Raw genomic sequence first — 26866 nt, 5'->3', positions numbered from 1 at the left:
CAGAAACATCACCAAGTTCCATACCAGATCTGATACATTTGCCATTGAGCAGGGAGCTTGGATACACCAGCCTAGATATGCTAGAGTGTGTACCCTTTGTGACATGCAGACAGTTGAGACGGAGGCACATGTAGCTCTACAGTGCCCCCGATATGCACATATCAGGGAGGACTACCAGCAGATACTGGGGGACTCCGCTCAGTTGACATCAGTTTTCTCTACTGCCTCTCCGGTAGCATTGGGATCTTTTGTCACTCATCTTTTTACCTGTCGTCAGGAACTCATAGACTCCTGACCCCTCTCCTTGAGGAGACTCTTTTTACATTGTATCGAGACAGGTCCCATGGGTCATTTTTGGCCCCCCGAGGACGCTAATAAATTCTACTACTTCTCTCTCTCTCTCTCTCTCTCTCTCTCTCTCTCTCTCTCTCTCTCTCTCTCTCTCTCTCTCTCCCCCCCCTCTCCCTCCCTCCCTCTCTCTCTCTCTCTCTCTCTCTCTCTCTCTCTCTCTCTCTCTCTCTCTCTCTCTCTCTCCTCTCTCTCTCTCTCTCTCTCTCTCTCTCTCTCTCTCTCTCTCTCTCTCTCTCTCTCCCCCCCCCCTCCCTCTCTGCTGCCCACATGGTAGCCCATGTGTAGTCCCGTGTCGCATCTTATCAATCCTTATCAGTCTATGGTCCACTCCCCGGATGCACTCCTCATATGGGGGGCTCACAATTGAGGAGGTGACCAACCCTATTCCAACACCCCCTCTCACCGACCCACATTGGCTTGATCCAAATACATCGATGAAGATGCTTCAGTAGCTCCCATGTCATGGCCCTCTAAAACACTTTGGCATTATCATAGTCTTTTCCTGGCTTTTCAACTAGTGGCTCTTGCTCCGCCAAGTTTGGTTCCACTTTCACACACCAATCTGGTACACATGTCCATCCAAGGTAACACCTAATCGCACCACCACCTTCAGTCACCAACCCGCATTCAAACTCAATCACTCCAGGTAACAACATCTTCCAACTGTCCCCTTCACGATGGGTGAACAATTTGAAGTCCTCTAGGCACCAATCTCTCAGAATGTTTCAACCCATCCTTCGTCTGGCTAGGTCTACAACCCAACAACATACCCCATGCATAAATCCAGATTACATGGACCACGAAGCTCCAACTATGGTTTTGTGTTTCCCCCCTCTAAGTCACGCATCCGTCTGGGACCCTAAGTCCTTAGGTCATGTTGAAGAATCCTTATCTGCTTCAACAACACTAGCCAACAAGCACCTGGATGACTCTAGGCATTATCATTGTCCATCACCTTCACAAAGTTCTCTGACTGCTCTCCTAACCAATCCTTAATGTTGGACATCCTCACAATAACACTGGGCTCCATCTACCTAATCTTAGTAGCACTCAGAGTTGCCACCAAGAAAATTTCCTATCTGACCACCAAATGAGCTGACTCCTCTTACTGTGAGTTGGTTCCTTTGACTCTGAGCTGGCACCCTTCTTCTTTTGATCAACCTTCTTCTTTTTGTAATCCTTTACAAAATGACTTGGCTCATCACAATAGACACACTTGTTCTCTTCTTTCTCTTGTTCTTGTTGTTTTCATTTGAAGAGTCCACTCCTTCGTTAAATTTGGGCTTGCCTTTGCTAAGCTTACCCTTGACCTTTCCTTTGCTCCTGTCTTGAGCTACTAGGGCCTTGTCATCCTTATCCATACCATCGTACTTCTTTTCCCGCGCTTCTTGTTGCAGCAGTAATGGAACAAACTCCTAGAAAGTCGCTAGCATGCCCTTTGCCCTGCAATCATGCTAGTCACAAAACTACAATAGCTCTAAGGGAGGATTCCCAGCAACAACCTTGCCATCCTCATCAAGCTCGTCCTTTAACCAATGATCGCCAACTAATCCCGCACCACCTTCATCTTGATGATGTGTTCTTGTACCAATCCCCCTTCATCCATCCTCATGCCATATAGCTCCGTCTTGAGGTACAAGATTCTTGCCTTGTTGTTGAGCTCGTACATATCCCTCAATCTTGTCCAAGCCTCGAAAGAAGAGTTTGACATCTATATGCAAGAGAGCACCATATCTGCCATTGTACCCACAATGATAGCCAAGGCTTCCGCATGCCGGATCTGCTATGACCTCACTAAAAGAGGGTATGTTAGTGTCGGCCTTGCTAGTGTCGTCGATGTGGTTGGGGTGGTCATGGTGGCTTGAGGTGATAGCTCTTTCCCCATCGCAACCCCCCATGACTCCCTCAGCACTAAGTGGCTTCGAACCTTCATTTTCCACAATAGGTAATTGGTCCCGTTGAGCTTGCCTGTCTCACCAAAATTTGGGATTTGATATCTATTGGCCATGATAATGAGTTGAAAGAGGTAAAGAATTTAGAGTGTCGTACACCTTCCTCCCACCTAGGTACAATCCTTCAAATGCCTACCTAAACTTGAGCCTCCCACCTCGGTACAATACTTTAGACATCAAAGCTAATTCCTCTAAGCAATGAATCAAGGTCGTCCTTTAGCAAGACCCTTGCATTCAAGCTCCACTTCCTGAGAGCTTTTGCTAGGGCTCTAATACCATGAAATCCCACCATAGGGTATCTCGTAGAGCAGAAGAAAGAGAGATGAACCCATGAATTACACGTGGAAGTGTTTCACTATCAAACTTCATAAACATGTATGTCCTTCACAACCATTGATGTGTGTGTGCAAGCCAGAATAGACATCACACCTCCTGGATAAGGCCCAAGGATGCCCTAATTGCTACTCTTATTTGTAGTTTGAGGGTGATGAAGGGGTGATGACAAAGGAGGCCCCCTTTATAGGGGGAAACCCCCTTCTCCAAACTGGCCAAATTTTGTTGCCCTACCAGCTCACTTAGCTCCTGCCTACAATCGATTGGAGGGTGAGGGCTATAAATGGCCCTATAGTGCTCTTCTTGTCATGTGGCAGCCAACCACTGGGCTAGGCAGTTCAAGCCCTGTTTCTTTGCCCCAAGTCTGTCCATAGACCTTCCAAAACAAACTGAACCTGTGCGCCTTTTTCCTGCCTCTGTTCTGCATCATTCCAACCTCCATAATTGTTCTAAGAACACCCGTATGGTTTGCTGTACTGTTCGGAACCTTTGCTGATGTCAACGCCCTGTCCATGCAGTCCTTGCTTGCTGGAAACCTTGCCTAGATCTGCCCTTTCCATCTGTGGGCACCTCTACTAGATCTTCCCTCCATGGTGGCTCTCCTCTGCCTGGGATCTCCTCTCTCTCTCTGCCCACATGTCAGCAACCCCATGTCCCATCCTATCAATCTATGGTCCACTCCATATGGGGGCTCACATGTGGGGGGGTGACCAACCGTATTCCAACACATTATTGGTTGAACCTGATATTGGTTGTGGAGCTCTTAGGCTTGAGATGAGTACACGGGGGAATGGACTAAGCAAGCATCGCAGGTCGAAGTGTCCCTGGAGTTATACTTTTGGATAGAATCAGGTTGGGCGGTGGAAATCAATGAGAGATTGGTTGCCGAGGCACAAAATGATTCGACCATACGTGTCCGGTGCATGTTTGGAACCCCCCCTCGCCCATGCACCGGTCAAGAATCTGCGTGGATTATGACCCACGTGGATTAACTCTTCCTGCAATATATGATGATAGATTATCGAATGAATGTTGAAATTGTAAGCTACTAACGCTCGTGCCCTTACGCTTAGTGTATAGAGGATGGAGGTGGAGGAGCAAGCTGCCTCGCCATCGCCCCCCTCTCAGCGCTGGTATTCCGTCTTCGACGAGCACATTCTTCGTGCAGAGCTCGACGCCTTGCATGCCAACGCCCTTCATGTCGAATCCACGTGGAGGTGAGCTTCCAGCTTCCATCCCTCAGTTCTGCTTGCACAGGTCAAGCTCCACGACATACTAGCGCGTGGGACGAGAGGTTAAATTTTGAATTTTCGATCGCAATGGAGAAGGAGCGCGATTAGTACGCGCGATTTATGCTGACATTTCCTCTCATGGTTATAAGTTTGGGAAAGTCGATGGTAGCTTTGTTTCTCATGTCGTTAATATTTAATCTAGCAGTGTGAACCAGTGTAACGTCACGTCTGGCTATATCACGAATAAATTGCATCCCAAACATGGACTATTTAGAATATCATATTACGTTATAAAGGACAGAGTTGCAAGATCACAACAAATTGGCAGCATATTATTGAAGGAGGACAGTACTATGGATCTTGGCCTCAGAATATATCTGGAGAGGAGCGAATTTACTTCCATCTTTCACATCATGCTAACATTAAACGGCTGGGTCTTGAGTATGTTCAGAGTAACTTTGGTTTTTCGAGCGTTATCATTATGAACTGTCCTGTCAGAAATGACAAAGATACAAGAGGTAGCCTATGCTGACTAGCTCCTAGCCTGCCCTTAGCTAGGCGTCAAGACCGCCTCCAAAAATGGCCTTGATATGGGCTTGCCAGATACATGTGGGTGGCCATGAATGGCACTCACAGATCTGCCCAAAAATGTGACCTAGTGGCAGGGTCCAGGGTCGGGATCAGTGGAGTCAAAAGCCTTACATATCCTGCCCCATTGCCTATCTATATCTATATATATTTATGTACATGTATATGTATATATCACACCTAAAGTGTACATACATACATACATACTTAAATATCTATCTATCTATCTGTATATACATACATGTATATTTGTAGATATAAATATATGCTTATTTATGAAATATATATATCTATAGATAGATACACATACATGTATATATGTACAGTTTAGGTGTGTGGCTGTGTTTGGTGTGCATCTACATGCATGCATGTGTACGTGCATGTATGTATGTATTATGTAGATGTATATTATATATATATGTACGTGTTACAATCAACTATAATATCATAGACTTGCATGCACACACACTCACAAGTATGTATGTCGGTGTGTATATACGTATCTTATGTATAGCCCTCTCTCTCTCTATCTGTGTGTGTGTGTGTGTGTTATGTATAGCTGAGATCGAAGGTGTTCATGCCACCATCAGCATTGCAAGAACCTCGCCGTTCTTATTTTCTTTGGTCTAAAGGAATTTCCATTGTCAATGATGTGATTGATGCTATTGGTATGGTAATCTCTTTTCCAGTAGTGGTTAGACAATATGCTTTGGGACAGCACTATCGACCCTTATGGCATTTAGTATCACAGATGCTCCATGACTTTCAGCCAGTCCCTTGTCTTGAGCTTGTTGACCGTCACTGGGTTCTGCAATCAGATGACCATGCTTGTCATCCGCTAAAGCTAGCTGACATTACGGTTGCATCTTTATATAAAGTCTTGCTTTTTCTTCTCCTTGGGTTTCTCTTCATGCCAATCGTGTCTGGTCTATAACATGCACCTTTCGGTGGTGGCGGAAAAGATTGTAGCATATTTGGGCTTCAAAACTCCGTCTATGGCAAAAGTTCTGATGGTGAGTTTTGGTTGGGCTTCCTTTTGGACAGATTTTGGCTCATCATCATGTTGCTCCTGCCACTTGTAGACAATGTCTGTCCTTGCTGGAATCTGTGCCCCATCACTATGGACCTTAAGGAAGGACTGCAACCATAGGGTCTTTGGTGATCCTGCTGCTAAATATCACTTCTTCTACGAAAGTCTACAGGCCTGGGAGCTAGATTATTTTGCCTTCTTGTCATATAATATGATATTTTCTGAGCCTTGTAACTGGCTGTCCCACTCTCAGGGACTGTTCTCTTTCAATATAGTGACAAATGGATTTCACCCAAAAAAAAGTGTGTCTTATGTATAACTATCTCTCTCTCACTGTCGCTCATATGGGCTACGTACCCAACCCATGGACACGTTGTCATGCTCTTCACTGTGTGTGTGTGTACCTCGTGAACATGCCTTACCATTCCTTTCAGGCTAGAAGGGTCGGAAGAGTCACTGCCCTACATGTGAGCATCCAAAAGAGAACGACTTGGGGGCAGGACACCCGCAACAGGTTAGGGCGTAAGAGGCTGCCATGTGAGCACAACACATAGGTACCACATGGCCGAGATAAGAGGAGTAAACGTAAGATCTAGTAGCTGCGTGGACTGCCATGTGGGCAGCATGATAGGCAGCACCTCTGGCTGCCATGTGGCCAGGAAATGGGCGGCCTAACCTTGAGACTTAAGCGAGCCCAGCAGAGGGGCTAGGTGGGCTATTTTTAGGCCAGATGTAGGTTGTCCAGGCTGAAATGGTAATCTGTGAGCCCTATGTTGGGTTGGCCTAGGGGGCTGGTCGACAATGTACAGGTCGGCCTGTTCTAGGATTGGTTGGCCAGCTTTGGGTGGGAGCCCTTCTCTATAGGCCCTATTCTCCTCAACCAGTGAAGTCACTGAAGCTCCTTAGAGCGCTGGGCAGCAGGAGGAGAGACAAATTATAGGAGCAGTATACATGGCCTATTTTGATACCAGACTGAGCAGCGGAGGGCTGCTGGTGCTAGGTACACAGGAGGGTGCATCTTGGGCTCAGACTTGTCTTTTGGAGCATTATTTATACATGGTATTATGGTGTCTACATTGCTGTTCATACTCTTCCAGATTTGTGTTTTTCTTTGGAGTACACTTGTGTGCATACGTTGTCTACAAACGACCCTAATTGTTGGTGAATCTTCCCAAGTTATTCTAATGTGGGGGTTTAGGCTGTTAGAACCTAGCCTTAATTATTGTTGCATGTATGAAAGCTTTGTCTGGTGGATGCTTAGATACTCTAACATGGTAACGAAGCCAGGAAGTAAGATAAAGGGAGATCAGAGACTAGAAGACTAGCAGGAAGTAAGACTAGAAGACTAGCATCAGAGATCTATATTGTCGATTGAGAGAAGCGAGGGGCTTCTTATGAGTTAGATTTGCCATCAATTGCGATTCGTGCAATGTGCTTTGTAGTTTGGAATCTTTTTTAGGTAATCTACGTATTGTGACACGGTGTACTACATGTCATGGAATGTTGGATTGGACAACTATCTGATTGTAAGATTGGATACATCCTAGTCTTATGGAGGGATATATATACACACACGCGCGCATGCACGCACGGACCCATGCGCGTGCACATGGGTAAAATTAATGAGCAAGAGAATATGGGTATATTTTGTCATAGTTACCAGGGAACACCATTCCTCCTTCTGGAATGTCTGGACCGACGTCCCTAGGATTGAAGGTAACTCGGAATGCTCGGAAGGTTTACTAGGTCCAGAATTCTAGAGAACGTCGGGAGGACGTTTCTGGATCGCGTTCCATTATCTTGGTCTGGTGCCGTTGTGGGATGGGGGTAAAAAATGGGCATTGTTTGTTGTCGCTCCAACTGCTTGGGCCTCTCTCTCTCTGTCTCTCTCTGTCTCTCTCTGTCTCTGTCTCTCTCTCTCTCTTTCTACACACACACACACATTTTTTTGGGTGAGAACTATATTGCCTTATATTACAAAAATCAGTACCAAAAATGGGACTTTGAGTTAAAACATATCAAAAGATCTTTAAGACAAGAAAGCAGGATAATCAATATCCCGAGTCTACAGACAATCAAAGGCCAACTGTCGTAAGGAAGCCCGAAAAAAGGAGCACTTGGCAAGAGACGGGTCACCAAAGATCCTATGGTTACGATCCTGCCATAGAGTCCATAGTGCCCAATAATGAACCCAAGAGAAGAAAAGAGAATGTTGGATGGGACCAACTATTAGATTGTAAGATTGGATATATTCTAGTCTTATGGAGGAATGCACAGGCACACGAACGTATGCACACGCACACACACATAAAATCAATGAGCAAGAGAATATAGGCATGTTTGTCATAGTTACCAAGGAATGCCATTGCTCCTTCTGGAACGTCTGGACCACTGTCCTTGGGATTGAAGGTAACTCGGAATGTTCACTAGGTCTAGAACTCTAGAGAACATCAAGAGGGATGTTTCTGGATCGCGTTCTAGTATCTGGGTCTGGTGCCGCTGTGAATGGGGGTGAAAAATGGGCATTGTTTGTTGTCGCTCCAACCGCTTGGACCGTTCTCATGAGGTCAACTAGGTGGATCTTCTACGGCTACACACATTCTGAACTTGGTTGGAACCAAGTGAGGTCCCACCTTCTATAGAGATCATCACCTACATATCTCAGATGAGAGATTTATTGACCCACCGGGATATACGTAGATTCATTTACCCTTTTCACTGAGGATCTCTTTTGGGTAGTTTCGAGTCTCGTCACATAGACTCCGTATTGAGAGTGGCCGAGCTGAGGGTTTACACAGGGAAAGATGTATATTGACATTATGTGGTCTATAGGAGTTGAGTCCGAGGAGCATTTCATTTTCAGATGCCTAGTGTACTATGAGATCCGGGGGCGCTTCTATTGTCTATTTAGAGATAGCTTTGGACTGTTATCCCAGTCCTCTCCTTCCCACATTAGAGATGCTTGGCCACGTTTATTCATGAGGCAGTCAGACACCGTGAGTGCCTACTTCAATCACAAAGACATGAGGAGCATATCCTAGTAGAGTCTTCTCAGAGCATGATCACGGAGTTCTTCCAGGTGTACCATATAGGCTCCCACTCTACAGTCTGTAGACGCGATCGGGATCCAGAACTAGTGACACGAGAGCTCAGGCAGAGAGTTGACGCATAGATTCTACTTGGTGTCCCTTTTAGAGTGGGAGCACGACTGACAGGGGTCACGGTTGCCCTTGTTAGACGTAGAGCTGTGACCAAGAGATAGTGCGGGACCATACCCACAGGCAGCTTTAGCATTCTATCTCTGGTTTTATGATCTCGCTTCCCCATCCTTGATGAAGGGAGATAGAGTGGATCACAGTTGTGACTGTTGTGACATTAGAGCATATTTCTTCATGTGACGGTTTATCTGATGATGATCATGATGATAGTGATGACGGAGATGACTATTACCCTGATGTAACTATGTAGCATGTATTTTTTGTTTAGATGCTCGATTGTAGCTCCACCCTTTCAGCTTGCTTGTATCAGGTTTTCTCACAGTGTTAGACCCCCATCAGTCTTTTGAAGACTTTAATAAACTTTCTTTCTTTCTCTCTCTCTCTCTCTTCCCCCCCCCCCCCCCCCACACACACACACACACACTTTTTTTTTGGGGTGAGAACTACATTGCCTTAAACCAAAATCAGTCCCAAAAAATGGAACTTTGAGTTACAACATACTAGAAGATCTCAACATAAGGCAAGTAAGCGAGATAATCAATATCCCGAGCTTGCAAACAATCAAAGACCGACTGCCATAACAAGCCTGAAAAAAGGAGTACTTGGCAAGGGATGGGTTACCAAAGACCCTATGTTTACGATCCTTACATAGAGTCCAAATGCCCAATAACGAACCCAAGGGAAGAAGAGAGAAGCACTTGCCAAAGCAAGCAGTAGAAAAGCGTGCTTGTAGACGTTGTTACGGAAATGAAAAAAGTCACGAGATTCTGGGCAATGCCAAAAGAGATGAGGCATAGTCTCCTCTGGGGATAGGCATCGTCGACAAAGAGCAGGCGCAATGACGACATGCTAAGATCTTTCCAAAAGGGGAGAACCCCATTAGAACTCGCCATAGGAAAACTTGTTGCCGAAGAGGAAGTTTGCAAGCCCAAATGTAGACCTTTTCCTCCCTGATCTTTAACAACGAGTCAAAGACGAGATACAATTTGCATGAGCCGAAACCCAAGGAGGAGGGAGAAAAACTTTATGCAAGCTTGCAACCATAACATCAACCAACAACAACGAACGATAGGTAGGATCATCGGAAATAAGGGCCTGATCTTTGAGGCGCTCCATGTTCTCAAGACGAGGCACTGGGTGAAAATCATGTATGAGCTGTGACAGTGAGTACCAAAGGGATCTATAATGCTGTCCCAAGCCAAATCTTCAGATTGCTTCAAGAAAAGATTAACATCATGCCCGAATCATCTAGCTCATCACCCACAAGGGTTTCCTTGTAAAGCAGCTCTACCTTTCCATTTAAGATGGGAAAGTATATGTTTCCACTCAAAAAGCATGCGAGTAACAAAAGGGCAACCCTTAACCTGGGTTGCCAATGACCAAAGCATCTGTAGATAAATGTGAAATCAAGTCATGTGTCATGAACACCCGTGGCTGATCATCTTGCATGAATTGAATCACCATTTTCCTCTTATGTGCTAGTGTATGCATTTGAAATTCAAAATATTCAATGCCCCTGGCATTTTCGACAAGCACTGACGACTATTGAAAGTAATTTGAGAGCTGATGAGATTGGCAAAAAAGCTCCATAACAGTGGACATGAAAGAATTGGTATCTACCTTAGTGAACATTATCAAAGGCAAATAAAACTGCACATAGGCAACTAGATTGATTGCACGATGCGAAAACGGACATGTAAAAGCCAAGTAGCTAGCTTCTAGTATTCCATTTAGACTTCACAAGCAGTTGTAGCTTGAATGAAGAGATTTTGGTCTACTTTTTGATTAGCCTTCTCCTTTAGTGCTAGCCTTCGTCATGGCTGAGTTTGCCCTTCACCTCTAGAGTGCCGACAAAAACGCAGTACAAAGACTTTGTATAAAAGGATGATCAAGCATGTGTGGGTGTGTGGATTTATATGTGTGAGAGCATATTTTTATACTATGGTCTACACCCACTGTTGGGTGTTGATGCCGTTAGTGGGGAATAGGGTGTAAGCCCTGATGCAAAAAGCCTTTGATACAACTCACAATCATTTTGGCAAGCAACTTGTAAATGATAGGCATAAGTGTAACGAGTACTGAACCCGTGCTTTGCACGGGCAAAGATGCATGACCATCCTCAACCACTCCCCATCTGAAGGTGGATCTTTGATTCTTAAATTGCTAATCAATTCACCTTGCATACTTCGATTGGATTTTGAAATTTTGGCTAAGTCTTAACCCATGGCTCTGAGACCTTCCATCTCCTTTTTTCATTCCATTAACCTTCCATCTCCTCCTTCCTCCCGAAGGTGACCTTCCATCTCCTCCTTCTTTCCGAAGGTGACCTTCCATCTCTTCCATTCCATTGACCTTCTATCTCCTCCTTGCCTCTAAAGCTACCTCTTGTCTTTCCACCTCCTCCCCCCTCCAAGCCTCCATCCAAGAGCTCCTTCTTTGTGACACGTGGCAGGCTCTTCTCCTCCAAGCTGCCACGTGTCCTCTTTTTTTTTTTTTTTTGGGTGTTCGTGGTCAATAGGTTAAAGATGGGCCTCCAATCTGCTAAGGATTCACAAAGATGCTTCTTAGGAAATAATCTGATCAATCCTTTTTTCCAAGAAGCTGGCATATGTCCTGATGCTCAAGCATGATTGATCATATAATAGTGTAGGTGAAATGGCATCCCAATATTGCAAGAAGACTCCACTGTAAGACCATTCCATCCCGGAGATTTCCATTTGTCACAAGAGTTGATTGCCTCCTTCAATTCTTTTTCCTCAAAAGGGACCTCAATTTTCATGGCTTGATGAGGAGTTAGGATAGGGCTGACATGTTGAACTATCACAGCTTGTGAAGGGGAAAGGACAATCCCAAACTGCTGAGCAAAGTGTATAACCCCAGCTTGAGTAGTTGAGCACGTGAAGAAGTCCAGCTACCATAGACAAGGTTCAATCAGCACATGTTATCGCTTTACTTGTTGTAATGCACCCCCTAAAAAAGGCCTTTGAGGGGCAGCCCTTATCACTAGAACCCCTCTGTCTGGCCCTAGTTTCCCAATTCTCCAGCTTTCTATGGTCATTGCACTGCAAGAAAAATCTAGCTCGATATAAGCAATCAGCCCTAGGGGTATGTATATTGCCATAGTCACGTATGACATGCTGCATTATGCATACGAGCAACAAAAGTAGACCATGCATAGTCAACATAGATGCGACAAAGTGCCCAAAGAAGAGCAATGGCATCATGCACCGTGCTTTTAAAAGACTCATGCTGCAAATAACTATGGTTTATGATAAGAAGCCTTTTGTTGGGAAGGCTGTCATTTTGCATTTCATAGAAAGAGGGTTTCAACCAGAGAGCAGCACGATCCGAATGCGGGAAAGCATCACACACACACACACACACACACACACACACACACACACTCTCAGCCCCCCCCCTCCCCCCCAAACCACCACCTTGGACTCCTCTCAGCCCCCTATTGTTCTCAGTGCCCTTTCCCTCCTCTTTTCAGCTCCCTTTCCCTCATCGCAGCCTGCTCCTCTTCTTAGTGACATTTCCCTGCTCTCAAGTCCCTCCTCTTCTCAGCCCCCTTTCCCTGCTCTCAGCCACATCCTCTTCTCAGTGCCCTTTCCCTCCTCTCAGCCCCTACACTCTGTGAAAAACCAGACTTTTTGAGAATGCAAATGTATGCAATGCATGCAGAATTTGAATGCCAATTGGCCCTCCAATGGAGAAGAGCGCCCTTGTGAGAGTACTTGTTTCTATTTCGACCTACATGCAAGGTGGGAGAGAGATGGTAGATGAATGCAGGTAGAGAGAATGCTACGTGAGATTCACAATGAAAGGGTGATACCCTTTCATTAATGTCCCTTGAGATCACTCAAGTTCCATCTTCCCATTTACACCTACCCTTATCCTATGACCATGCACCTACCATTCAATGCACTCTAATGCACCCTTTCCCTTTCCTATTGCCCCTAGGACCTAGACATGTGTGTGCACAACTTTATTACTAATCATTGGCCAATGTTACATAGTTTTGGCGGTACTATTTACACCGCTTGATCGATTATAAATACAAACATATAACCGCACCATCAAATTGGCGCCTAACAATAATAAGGTTCTAATGAATATTAATTAACTAAATAATCATTTCTCTTGTCATGACACTCCCTCCTGCTTGGATGAGCAGAAGTCCTCTTCTGGATTATTTCTTGTCTCTTCCTCTTACCTACACTTTCTCTTGTTACTTCTGCAATCGCATCGCCTCTTTATAATCTGCGAGTATCTGTGGAAAATCTGTAAAGAACTCTTCTTCCATCCATTGTGCATCACTAGCTGGCTGGTTTTTAAACTTCAGTAAATACATATATCTCTTCTTTCCATGAGTACTCCTCTCTTTATGGTACACGATCTGTTCCGGAGTAAAGAACTTCAGTCCCATCTTCAAGTTCAGGTTCTTCTTGATGCTGAGTATTCAAAAACGCAGAAGTATCGCCATGGTATCTCTTTAAATTGCTCACATGAAAGATATTCTTCATATGCCAGTGGGCTGGTAATTTCAGCTCATACGCTCTGGATCCTTCTTTTGGATATAAAGCTGCTGAAATCTGAAATGGACCATAAAACTTCGGTGCTAACTTGACATGTTTTGTACTTCCTCTCACTGACTTGATTCTTCTTTTATCAATCTTCAATAAAACCCAATCATCCTCCTTGTAATAAACCTCTTTTCTTTTTTTATTGGCTGCCTTGGATTGTTGAACCTGGGCCTTCTTAATATGTTCTTTTACCTACTCAATAACCTGTGACATATCCTTAGCAAACTGGTCAGCAGCGAAAATTCGCTCCCCCAAGTGTGTTATTGGAGTGGGTAAAAATTGCCCATAGATGATTTCAAATGGGGCTTTCTTGGTGGAAGTATGTACAATGTTATTATAAGCAAACTCTAACATGGGTAAGAACTCTGGCCACGCTCTAGGTTGGTCATGGACATAAGATCGAAGTAAAGTAATTATGGTTTGATCGGCATTCTCACTCTGTCCATCTCCTTGAGGATGGAAGGCTGTAGTAAATTTCAGTTTGGTTTCGAGATTCTCTAATAGGACTGTCCAAAAGTTGCTAATGACATGGCCATCATCATCGGATACAATAGATTTTGGTAACCCATGTAACCTAAAGATTTCCCTAATGAATAACCTTGTTGTTTCAGGAGCAGACAACTCCTTTTTACAGGGAATAAAATGAGCCTATTTACTTAGCCTATCTATAACAATGAAAATCTGCTCAAACTGACCAACCTTGGGGAAACGTGACACAAAATTCATTGTAATGTGTTCCCACCTTTTAGAGGGAATAGGCAAAGGATGCAAAAGACCAGCAGTCTTACTTGTGTCAGATTTAATGCGCTGACATACGTCACATTGTTGAACAAAGGTCGAAACTTCTTTGCGAAGTTTAGGCCAATGGAAGTACCTCTCAATATTGTCAATGGTCCCTCTAATGCCTCTATGTCCAGAATATGGACTCGCATGTAACTCACTCATGACTAGATATTGAAATGTTTTGGGTACACATATGGCACGTCCCAAAAATAAGTATCCATCCACGATGGAATAAGCCTCTAAACCCTCGACCTCATTACGCTGAATCTTCCCACAAATGTCAGCGAAGTTCTCATCTAAAGGATAAGCTTCAACCATTCCTCCTAATGATTTCTCCTTAATCACAGAAATGTGATTAACTTGGGGCCATCTACTCAAAGCATCAGCTACTAAATTCTCCTTTCCTGGCTGATATTCAATATTTGATTGCCCAAAGAATTGAATATATTCAGTCCATTTGATTTGCCTTGAAGAAACAATGGGTTGAGAAAACAAATGCTTGATACTTTGATGGTCAGTCTTGATCTTGAAAGTAGAACCATATAAATAATGCTTCCATAACTTTAAAGCATGAATGACTACGAGTAACTCCTTCTCATACGTGATATATTACAATTCATCCCCTTGGAGTTTTCTACTCTCATAAGCAATGGGATGCCCTCCTTGCATCAACATTGTCCCAATCGAGGTACCACTCGCATCTGTACATACAACAAAGAACTCTTTGTCCATGTCCGGAAGTGTTAACAGTGGTGCAGTGACCAATGTTCTCTTAAGCTCCTCAAAAGCTACTTGGTGAACCTCTCCCCACTCATATAAGGAATGCTTCGTCAACAAATCTGTTAGTGGAGAAGCAAGACGTGCAAAATTCTTAATGAATCTGTGATAATAACTACACATCCTTAGGAAGGATCTCAGCTCATGTATATTTTTGGATATTGGCCATTCAATTATGGCCTTGACCTTTTTAGGGTCAACCCGAACTTCCTCAGTAGACACAATGTGTCCCAAATACTCTATTTCTGTCTTGAAGAACTCACTCTTCTTGGTATTTAGGAACAATCAATCCTTCCTTAGGAGCTCCATCACCTTAGCAAGGTGATCCTTATGCTCTTTCTCATTTTGGCTGAAAACTAAAATGTCGTCAAAGAAGACTATGACAAATTTTCCCAAGTAGGGTCGCAAAACCCTTCTCATCAGCCTACTAAAAGTGGCTGGAGCATTAGTTAGGCCAAAAGGCATGACCAAAAACTCATAATGTCCAGTGAGAGTGCGAAAAGCAGTCGTATGTTCATTCCTAGCTTTCATCCGGAGTTGATGATAACCAGATTTCAAATCCAATTTGCTAAAAACTTTAGCACCTTTAAGCATATTCAATAAATCATCCACTCTTGGAATCGGATATCGGTTCTTAATCGTAAGTTTATTCAAAGCACCGTAATCTATACACATACGATATGATCCATCCTTCTTCTTGACCGATAATACAGGTGCTCCAAATGGAGAAGTGCTTGGTTAAATCAGGCCTTTTTGCAATAGATCTTTAATTTGTTTTTCTACCTCCTCCATTTCTATCCTGTTCATCCTTTATGGGGCTCTACATGGAGGAGAAGCTCCTGGTTCTAAGTCTATGGCATGATCATCTTCTCTCTCCATAGGCAATTCGAATGAGTCATCTCTTGAAAATCGATCCTCATAAGCTCTAAGGAAGTCATTTCTCTTCCGATCTTCTTTTGAGATATGAAGATCTCGTGAATCCCGTATATACACAAGATTACAATCTACCCCTCTTTTTACCAATCTTTTCGCTTGGGTAGGAGTAATCAATGGAATTGTATACACGTCTCGATCCCCTACGATCCTTATGTACAAAGCAACAATGATGAGTATGAGGATGAATAGCAGGGTTAAAATCATACCGCCATGGTTTACCTAGAATCATGTCGATGTCTTGTAAAGGAGCTACTAGAAAATCCCTTCGATCTCTATATTTTTGTATACGAAAAGGAATATTCCGTACTATCGATGTGTTTTCTTCATTGTGTCCCCTAAAAGCTCCTGAGAGCGACATGTTTTTTATAGGTTCTAGTTTAAGATGGAGTAATTTTACCAATCTATCACTCACCAAGTCATAATTACATCCATTATCTAGGAGAACTACTATTCTCTATCCATTCACGAATCCATACACCTTAAAAAGATCATGAGGCTCAAAGGTAGGCTGAATGGACAACATTCACTATTGGCTCAATAGTCACAGTAGATTTCGAGGGTGACAAGGTAGAAGCCTCACCCTCCTGCTTGGATGCCTTGGCTTTCTCTTTTACTAAATTTGTCTTGGCAATCTTAGCCAAGAGAACGGGACACTTATGCCATACGTGCCTTGGCTTATGTTTCTTACACCTGAAACATTTTCCTTCCTTAATCAACTTCCTCTTCTCTTCGTCCGTCATAGAAGGAAATGGCACCCATCCAGGACGTGATTGGCTGTTTACATTCTTTACAAGAGCTTTACACTTCCTTTTATTATTCTTAAACCAGTTTGGTTTCCTAAAAGTGGGTATATTGTTGGTCTTAGATGATGATCCACCCTCCTTATTGAAGGGTTTACAAGGATTCGATTTCCTCTCGGTTATTTCAGCCAGCTTAGTGAGGTCCTTAAGCGTAGTCGGGTTAAACATTTCAACCTCGTACCTTACTTTTGGGCTTAAGGCTACTAAATCACTCTCATTATCGAACTGCCTAAACCTCTCCCAACGAAAGGTTAGGTTCTCTTCATGCCTCGGTGGCATGAAAGTGGCTTTCAGTTGCTCCACGAACTTAGCCCATTCATGAATAGGCTCTTTTCCTATTTGTGACAAAGACCACCACATTAGAGCATCCTTCTGGAGATGCAATGTGGCAAGAGCAAGCTTCTCTTGCTCGGTCTTGTCTTGATGGGCAAAGTATAGCTCAAAATGGCGAATCCAATTGAGGATTTTGTCAGCCTCCCTTGCCCCATCATATTTGGGAAACTCAATTCTCTCTCGCGGTTGGAATTTGGACCTCTTAGAAGGGGTACTCAACTCTTCATCCCCAAAGTTTAAAGTCCTCTTAGTCCCTAATTTTGTCATAATGGACTACTCAATCATATTGCTAAACTGGAAAATCAGCTTATCAACATGAGTCTCCTCTCTTCCTCTTGCACTTGGATTATAATCCATGTGTGCTGGGTTTTGAGTTGAAGGTGTAAACTCATCACCTTGTTCTTGGTTGGTCTCATTTCTTCTTTCATTACGAAAGGAGAACTCCCTATCAAGAGGTTCTTGAAGGAGAGACTGCTGTAAATCTATTTGTGGGTTATCATACTCAAGATGTGTGTAACTCTCACCTAATCCATCCTCTTCAGGAGGGGGTGAAGGTGTGCTTTCTCTCTCTCCTTGGGGTAATGGAGGAAAAGGAATAAGTTCATTGTTATATCTCCATTCCCGTTCCATTCTTTCCTTTTAGTAATACAAGAGAGAAAATGACTTGTTGTAATTTCAAAAAAGGGGTTTATTTTACAGCAAAAGTCAAGTGTTGTAGAGTTGGTGGTACTTATCTGACTCCCGCTTCGTTTGTGTTGAGAAGACACTTAAAATGACCTCCTCTTCCTTCTTTTTTAAGCTTTTCTTCTTGTATTTCTGCTGTAAACTGGTACGCTCCGTTTGAGCTACTTATTTTGAGCAGATTGGAGCTCTAGATACCGGTATAGGGGGTACTTGATGGGTGGATCACCCCCTTAAAATCTTGTTCCGATCCGACTTTCCGTTGGGGAGAACAGGGGGGTCCCTTTTCCTCACGGTTTAAAGATTTTAAGGGTACATTCGCACCGGGGTGGGGGGCACCCCATTCACCGTTCAAGACTAGAAATTTTCAGAAAAATCCCTTCTTTCAGAACCTCAACAATTCAAGGTTGGTTGGGAAGGAGATGTTTACAACCCGGAAAATGTGGATGCGTGTCGTCGAGATTCTGTCATCAAATTTGGTTATCCCACGTTCCCTTGCCGTGCCTTCTTCAGCGACTTTCGTACGTCTTTCCGTTGTCCTTCGCTTCCGTCGTCCACGGTTGTCATCCTGCTTCAACATGTATCCACTTGCTTGGTACTGTTTCTTTTTGTTTTTCAATAGTATGCTTATTAAGAAATGAAATGTTTTCCTACTGTTCAGTTACGGACAATGGGGACTAGGTCTAGCATTTGAGGGTGGACCCCCTTGCTTGGGGTTATGGGCATTAGTGACCCACAAGAGTGATGGCCTCTCTTTGAGAGGGACAGCTAGAAACCACACCCCACCTGAGTACCCAAACATGGGACCAATCAAATGCACAGATTGCATACCGACCTAGGAACAATTCAAGAGAATGTTCCGTGAGCTTTAGGTGTGGGCCTGGCAGCATGCCAAGAGTAATGGAGATACAAGATAAGACGACAAACAAATGAGCTCAGTATGGCTCAATTATGACCTTAGAGTACGTCAATAGATAGTCTAAGCTGTTAGGAACCCGTGGGTGCAATCAGAATTAAATTCTGACAACTTTGAAATTTTAGGGTTTTTGGGAGTGACGTGGCAGCTGACACGTGGCAGACTGCCACATGGAATCTGAGCTGGCAGGTCAGTCCACCTATCCCACACATGTGGCAGCATGCATGGCAAATGGCAAGGCATGCAGGCCAAGTGTTTGGCCCCAAATCTGGTAGATTTGGGGTAGGTTGTGGGCTGTCCTCTTTGGGACTGCAGCCCACCAAAAATCTGGGACAAGTGTCCACCTTCCACTCTAGGCCTAGGGGGGGGGGCTGAGCCTATAAAAGAAGGCCTCTCCCCTTCATTCCACACATGAAAATTTCGTCACTTTTCTTCTCCCTCCTTTTGGATGATGCAGCAGAACCTCTCCAGCTCCTTGGGTGCAGCCAGCTTCTCCCCAAGCCATTCTCTCACCTCAGCAGCACTTTCTCTCTCTACAACAGCACATTCTCTCTCTACTGTTCCAGCCCCTTTTCTCCAGAAATCTGCCCCCTCTCAGCTCTTTTGGAACAGCAGCAGCATCCTCTCTCATTCACCTAGCCTGGAGCAGCCACAGCCCCTTTCTCTCTCCTGCTGCAGTCTTTCTCTCTACTGCAGAATTTCTCTCTCTACTGTTCCAGCCCATTTCCCTTGCAGAAATCTGCCTTTCTGTGCACCTTTGGAACAGCAGCAGCTCCTCTCTTACATCTCCTCCCTTGGGATCAGCATTGGCACTCTCTCTCTACAGCTATCACTCCATAAAAGCTTTCTCTCTCTAGCCTATAGGCTGTTTTTCTAAGCTGTTCTCATTCTAGCCCCATTTCCACACTCTCCTCACCCAAGGTAGCTTCAGAGGCATCAAGGACTTCATCTACAAAAGGGTCAAGTCACGAAGGGAGCCTGTATTGTCAAGTTTATCTCATTTACAGCACTATTTCATGTTGTTTCTACTATCTTTCTAGAAACTAGTGCTTGTCTCTAATGTTGGATGTAAGTGGTGATTGTTGCAGGCTTCTTCCTTGTGGATTGGGCAAGCCAAGAGTTGAAACCTGAGCTTGGAGTCCTCCTTTTTGTTGTCTACCTTGTACATATGCTCTTGAGTCTTGTATCTAGGTCCTAGGTTTTCACTGAGTTCATCAATTTGGAAGGTGCATTGCACCTTGGTCTTGTGTCTCCATTTTCAAGAATAAAGTGAGCCTGGATAAGGGGGGGGGGCCGTCTTGGCCCCTCAATCATATTGCATTTTCCAATGATGTCACTTTGTGTTTAAGCTGTATAAGTCTTAATTCCAGCTTAATTGCAAACTCTTAAGTTCAAGTATATGTGTTTGGCAACTCGCAATCATCTCATTCAAATGCCTCTGTAAAATCTGTTGTCTGAATTGATAGAAAGCACCGAGTACTTTACAACGGCTATCACGGCCTGTGCCTTTTCGCCACGGTTCTGCACGTTGCTCGAAAAATCCCTTCTTTTAGAACCTCAACAATTCAAGGTTGGTCGGGAAGGAGATGTTTGCAACCTGGAAAGTGTGGATGCATGTTGTCGAGATTCCGTCATCAGATTTCGTTATCTCGCGTTCCCTTGCCATGCCTTCTTCAGCGACTTCCGTACCTCTTTCTGTTGTCCTTCGCTTCCGTTGCCCGCGGCTGTCACGGCTCGTGTCTTTTCGCCACGGCTCTGTACATTGCTCCTCACCCTCTTCTCGTCCCGCTCATGGACCGTTGTTGCTCTGATACCAAATGCGAAAAACCAGACTTTTTGAGAATGCAAATGTATGCAATGCATGCAGAATTTGAATGCCCATTGGCCCTCCAATGGGAAAGGGCGCCCTCGTGAGAGTACTTGTTTGTATTTTGACCTACATGTAAGGTGGGAGAGAGATGGTTGATGAATGCAATGTGGTAGAGAGAATGCTACGTGAGATGCACAATGAAAGGGTGATACCCTTTCATTAATGTCCCTTGAAATCACTCAAGTTCCATGTTCCCATTTACACCTACCCTTATCCTATGACCCATGCACCTACCATTCAATGCACTCTAATGCACCCTTTCCCTTTCCTATTGCCCCTAGGACCTAGACACGTGTGTGCACATCTTTATTACTAATCATTGGCCAATGTTACATAGTTTTGGCGGTACTATTTACACCGCTTGATCGATCATAAATACAAACATATAACCGCACCATCAAATTGGCGCCTAACAATAATAAGGTTCTAATGACTAGTAATTAACAAAATAATCATTTCTCTTGTCATGACACACTCAGCCCCAGCCCCCTTCTCTTCTAAGCAGCGCCCCCCCCCCCCCTTTTCTCTTCCCTTTTCTTTTGCCACATTTTTTGCAGCTCCCTACCCATCTTCCTCCCTAGTTTGTATTGAGGGATTAAGGCCTGAAGCTGTAAGCATGGCTCCTTTTCTTGTATTTTGGATATTTATATGCTCTTTTGATCTATAGCTACTATGATGTATAATCCATGATTTCATCCTCGGTGCCTCTATGGTGCATATGTGTTTTAAAAAGATTAAAGCTGTAAAAAGTGATTTTGTTTATATATTTTGGTGTATTTCCATGTGATTTGATGATGTGTCATATGCTGTGGTGTTTGTATTCTAGGTCTATGTTCCCCTAACCCAAAATGTTCTCGTTCTAGCTGCCAGCATTAGATGTTCTTAGAACGTTATTGCTTGTTGGTAACTATGATATTTGCGTCTGGTCTGACAATAAAAAACATGGTCCGCTCTTTGCGGACAACGTTGTACTACATGCTAAAACCTTGGGGGATTACAAAAGGCCCTAGATAGAATCTACTATGCATGGGTCCAAAAGTGAGAAATGACATTCGGAATTTCGAAATCTATAATGTAAGGTTTGTGTACTTTGGGGATCTTGATGAACCCATGACCCTTAGTTTATGTTGGGCAAGAAGAAGGTGAGGTGGACTCCCCATGGACTTTTAAGCCTCTATTGGGGACGAACACGCTGTAGAGTCTTGGCCTCTCAACACATGCTTTGGACTAGAGTTGCTGTGTTGAAATTTTTAATTTACCAAGCCATCATCTATCTATTGAAATCATGGGAGCCCATAGCCAGGCGGAACTAAACAAGCTCGAGCAATTGGTGGTGCTAGGATATGTGGTGGATAGTAGGCAAAGGATCCAAGTCCACAACAGTCGCCGTGGCAACGTTGCATTGGAAATTGTCTATCCCGCCTGTCCCCATTTATTGTGGGAGGCAACATTCCAGTGCATTTGAGAAATTTAGAGGATTGCAAACTTGGATGGCCGACTTGGTGAATCAATTGACTCCCTATAAAGCTTAGGGGTGTTCTCATAGAACAACCCTTTGGATTTGTAAGTTGGGATGTTTGCTTTGCAGCATGGGATAAGTGGGATGTTCAGCATGGGTGTGTGGCTTTGAGTACCTTCACTTCCCTTACATCTGTCGCACAAATCTCTATTCTAGATAAGGACCAACTCCAAGTGGCTACTTCTTTTGGCCGAAGTGGAAGGTCTCACCTTGAGGAAAATGGCATGCAACACGCTTGCATGAATTGATCCAAAATGCATGGCGTGCCCACTCCGCGAGGATATTGAATAGGAGGATTCAATACACACATATTGAACCCTATGGGAGTAGCGCAATGGGACCAATGCCCCCCTTATCTGGATGTTTAAAGCACAAACATTTAGTTCAGAGAATAGCTTCCCCCTCCTTGGTGGGGAGGTTGGTGCGGTGGGTATTGGGTGAGCACTTGTCTACAAAAGAGGGGCTTAGCACATGGATTCGTTTTTGTTGTGACGTTCCTCGATGGTGTTGCTCCTAAGTACCTATGCTACTTAGGGTTCATTACTATGAAGAGCTTCATTTATGAGTCATGTGCCTCCTAGGCCTTGTTGCAATGACACTCCATGGACACCGCCTTAGAGCCAATGGCAAAGAGTGGTAGGGTAGTCTTGAAGAAGAAATCTGCTGGTAGAAGTTTTAGCGAGTGACGGTGATTCCAACTCTAGCACTACTTAGGGTTGTCACGGTCCTAGGTGTCTACCCCCCTCCCTTGTCCCAGATGAGTTGCCAAGGCTTGCCCTAAGGCTTAGCTAAAGCGTAAGGCTGGGGTAAGGTTTTTTTTAGAACCTTTAGGTTCACCTCTAGAGTTGGATTATGGCTCCATTGAGATGGAAGAGCTCCAAAAGGTAGCTGCGTGATTCACACATTATAATTAAAAAGATGGTGGAGCTTTAGAAAGAGATGATTCTCTCCTTGCGAAACAGTTTGAAAAAAAGGGGCGCATTTGGTCCAACAATACTAGGAGAAGTATAGTTGGTTGGAAGATGAGAACATGGATTATGACTCCTCACCTTTGGTCCAACAATACCAGAAGAAGTATGGTTGGTTGGAGGATGACAACATAGACTACGACTTCGATGGGTGATGAATAGCTGAAATCTTTTTATGGTAAAGATACTTTGCTATGAAAAGTGTTTTGAACCCACAAAGCACCAAATCCCAAGATTGGGTTACTGGTCAAAGCCTAGAAAGACTTTGAGCCTTGGCTCTGATACCAATGCAAAACGTCGATGATGTGCTTTTCTTCCCTCTGTGGAAATCTTCTGCAAAACACTCTCTCTAGTTTCAAGTTCTCTCCTTATATTAGCACACCTATGCCCCTTCAATATCGCAGAAACATAGCCAGGTTTCGTACCAGATCTCATACATTTGCAATTGAGAAGGGAGCTTGGATGCATCAGCCCAGACATGCTAGAGTCTGTACCCTTTGTGACATGCAGACAGTAGACGGAGGCACATGTGGCTCTACAGTGCCCGTGATATGCACATATCAAGGAGGACTACCACCAGATACTGGAGGACTCGGCTCAGCTGACATCAGTTCTCTCTACTGCCTCTCCAGCAGCATTGGGATCTTTTGTCTCTCGTCTTTTTACCTGGCGTCAAGAACTCATAGACTCCTGACCCCTCTCCTTGAGGAGACTCTATTTTACATTGTATTGAGACGGGTCCCATGGGTCATTTTTGGCCCCCCAAGGACGTTAATAGACTCTACTTCTACTTCTACTTCCTCTCTCTCTCTCTCTCTCTCTCTCTCTCTCTCAATTAGATATATCATCATATAAACTTGCAAGTTGCAAGCCATGCCGCATGCTAGCAGCTAGTATTTAAATTGTCAATCTTGAATCTAGAATCTAGATTCTGAAATCATCTCAAGGCTCACCTATTGTGGACCGATGGCTTGCATATTTTGTCCAAGTACTGGGTCCATCCGCTCACAAGCACGTGATCATTCCATTTAGCAGGCTCCTTTCACAAGGGATGGAGCATATGTGCGACAGTGTGGATTGGCCTATGAAACCAATCCCATCTCTTTCTCCAAATCGCTAATATATCATCTTTTCTGAAAAATTGGTGTTTACCAAAATAAATCAAGTTAGAACTTAGAGCTAGGAGATTAAAGGAATCATGAGTCATGACTTAGAAGTTAAATTAAGGGCAAGTTACAAGAGTTGTATTTTTAGTATTTACCTCATTTACTCGAGGATAGGGCAATCCTCCGTGGCTTTTCGGAGCTTCAACATGAACTCATAAAGCAGGTGCAAGTATAACCCTCATGGTTGAATAGTCGAAGCACAAAGTACAAGGACTCTATGGACATCTGAATGGAAAGGGCTTCCTGCCAAAACTGATTGTCGAAGACAATCCCCTTTACATTCTGTCCAGCAGGCAATCTCGAATCATTCTAGTCCAACCAATTTGAATTGGTCATCATTTGACAAAGGCTCTCTTTGGTCTTAACCAGCCTATGAAAATAAATCCCTTTGTGAGCCCTTGGTGGAGAAGAAATTTCAAGAGAGAATTACAAACAGATTTAAGAGCAGAGTGCCAGTAAAGAATTTTCAAGATAGAATTATATACCTGCTAAGCACCAGGAAAATATAGCCAAAGCGTGTCTTGGAGGGTCTCACAAGCTCCCACTTGCACTCCCTTCTAAATAGGGCCAGTGCATGTGGCTTACGAGTGATGTAAGTCACTAACTGCATCACTTTTTCGACCACAACAGACACCCAAGGCAGCTTTCCAATATCCTCCATCATCAAGTCAAGGGAGTGTGAAGCACAAGGAGTCCATACAATCTTGAGATACTTCTTCTCAAGGAGACTTCCCATTCTCCTGCAATTGGAGCCATTGTCGGTGATGACTTGTACCACATTGTCTTCACCAACCTCCTTGATGGCTGCCTCAATGTGACCCCATATCCACTCGCCAGTGATGTGTAGGCTAGCATGTGAAGCATCAACCAAAAATGCTACCCACACAACAAGTGACCAAAATATTAATCATGTGTCTCCTCTTTGTGTCACTCCATCTGTCGGAGACAATGATGCATCCATACCGACTGCAGGCTTCCTTGAGTCCTTCCATGTCAATCTGAATTAATCCCACCTGCTTCTTCAAACGTGTGGTGCGAAGAGTCTCAGAACCAGTAGGTATAAGGATGATGCTCATTGCTCCTGCTCTACCAGTGGCTACAAGCGCATGGTAAAACTTCTTGTAGGCAGGAGTCCTTGCAACATGGAAGGGAATATTGCAATTATAGAAGAACTGCTCCTTTGCAATTTCGGCCTCTTGCTTCAGGCGTGGTGCCCAAGCAGCCTGTATAGGAGTAATTCTCGGAGTGGCAGCTGTTGGATCACGTGTCGTCTTTGCAGGAGGCCGTGGAGGTGCTGATGGCATAGTGGACAGCCCAATGGACACGGATGTTGATGGAGTGATGCCATGTAGAGGCTCAGTAGAGACACTCCCATGCGCCTGTAATGTCAGTGTAGATGGGCCTCTCTCTGAACCCTCCACATCCCTGGCATCTGACGGAGATGATGTGGCGGTTGCCTCAAGGCCCAAGTTTTGCTGCTCAATCGACACCTTTGCTTGAAGAATCTGATCTGTGACCATAGGATGGAGGAGGTGTTGAATCTCAGCAAATTTGGTAGAGGTAATTCCATATGCCAAGAAGATGCCCTTTGGAATGGCATGGCACGAACCTTTACCCTGGCCTCCCTCCCATAAGAAATGCGCTCGAACTCGAGGGGCAAATCTTGTCAATGTGTCACCACAAAACTTGTGCTAGATGTGCCTTATCTCTTAATAAAAATGGTATTTTGCCACACATCATGCCTTGTGCTTGCAGCGGCACGTTTAGAGGCCATGGGATAGAGAGGAGAGACTCGAGACTCGAGAGTCGAGAGGTTGGAACTTGGAGAGGATAGAGCTAAGAGGATAGAGGAGAGCTTTGAGAGGAGAGAGGTTGGAGAGGCAAGTAGAGGTTGGAGAGGATAGAGGAGAGGCTAGGTTAGCAAGGGGCTTAGCAAGCGAGAGGTATAGTGTAGAGAGGAGAGAGGTATATACTGTGGAGAGAAGAGAGGGTAGAGAGGATAGAGGATAGAGGATAGAGGATAGAGGAGAGGCTAGGATAGAGGAGTTGGAGAGGTATAGTTTGGAAGTAGATGTATAGGCTAGGATAGCAAGGGGCTTAGCAAGGGAGGGTAGAGTAGGGAGCTAGGAGGCAAGCGTGGAGCAGCAGCAGCAAAACCCGAGACGATTCGGTGCAAAAACCCGTGAGAAATGTCCCGTCGCATCGTTTTATGTGCCAGACACTTCGCCCTAACATGCCGCGTTTCGCACATTTCGCAGAAACGTTTCTGCTAGGAACATTTTGATGCGTTTCGGTGCCCCAAAACACGTTCTCCTGATGGGCGTTGCTGCTGCCCAAGAGATGGCACCATAGACCCACGATATGCTGATCATACAAGGTGCCCAGATTCGTGAGATGCTGCTGCTGGCTGACACCCTTTTCCATGCCATGTGTGTGCTGAGTACATCCCCCCCCCCCCCTTGAGGGGCTCACAGCTGGGGACAATGATTTCTAACATAATCTTCTCAAAGACACAAGAACAAATACGTTTACTAGAGTGCACAAGAACTTCCACAAAAGCTGAGCAAAACTCAGTGGTAGTCTGTCAAAGCTGGGCAGCAAATTTCAAGTATGAAAAAAGGAGAAGGGCTGCTCCTACAGTGTGCTTTCCATAGGATTGCTGGACTAATCGGGGATATGCTCCATCATGTAGCCCCAAGGGCTGCTTGTCTGCAGCCCATGGCTGCACCTAGGCTGATCAGAAGGTGGCCTCTTGTAATCAGAGCATGGATTAGACATATCCCACCTTGGGCTGACCTTGAATGACCAGCATTGGCCCAAAAACCTG

The 26866-nt window shown here is 44.4% G+C and overlaps 1 protein-coding gene across 1 annotated transcript in view; it reads left to right on the top strand.

Annotated features, from left to right (window-relative positions):
• The first annotated feature begins 3575 nt into the window (after positions 1-3575).
• LOC147891672 (Radical SAM superfamily protein) overlaps positions 3576-26866 on the top strand; it is an 86072-nt gene continuing 62781 nt past the window's right edge. Inside the window, exon 1 of the mRNA XM_087388468.1 lies at positions 3576-3853. Within this exon, the coding sequence (XP_087244594.1) occupies positions 3720-3853 (134 nt within the window). The 5' untranslated portion in view covers positions 3576-3719. The remainder of the gene's footprint in view (positions 3854-26866) is intronic.

The sequence above is a fragment of the Dipteris shenzhenensis genome, chromosome 17 (assembly GCF_047967505.1).
Source record: "Dipteris shenzhenensis isolate YYH24624 ecotype China chromosome 17, Dip_SZ_1.0, whole genome shotgun sequence".
NCBI lineage: Eukaryota > Viridiplantae > Streptophyta > Polypodiopsida > Gleicheniales > Dipteridaceae > Dipteris > Dipteris shenzhenensis.
Note: the sequence above shows the minus strand (reverse complement) of the source record. Positions and strands in the feature narration are given on the sequence as shown.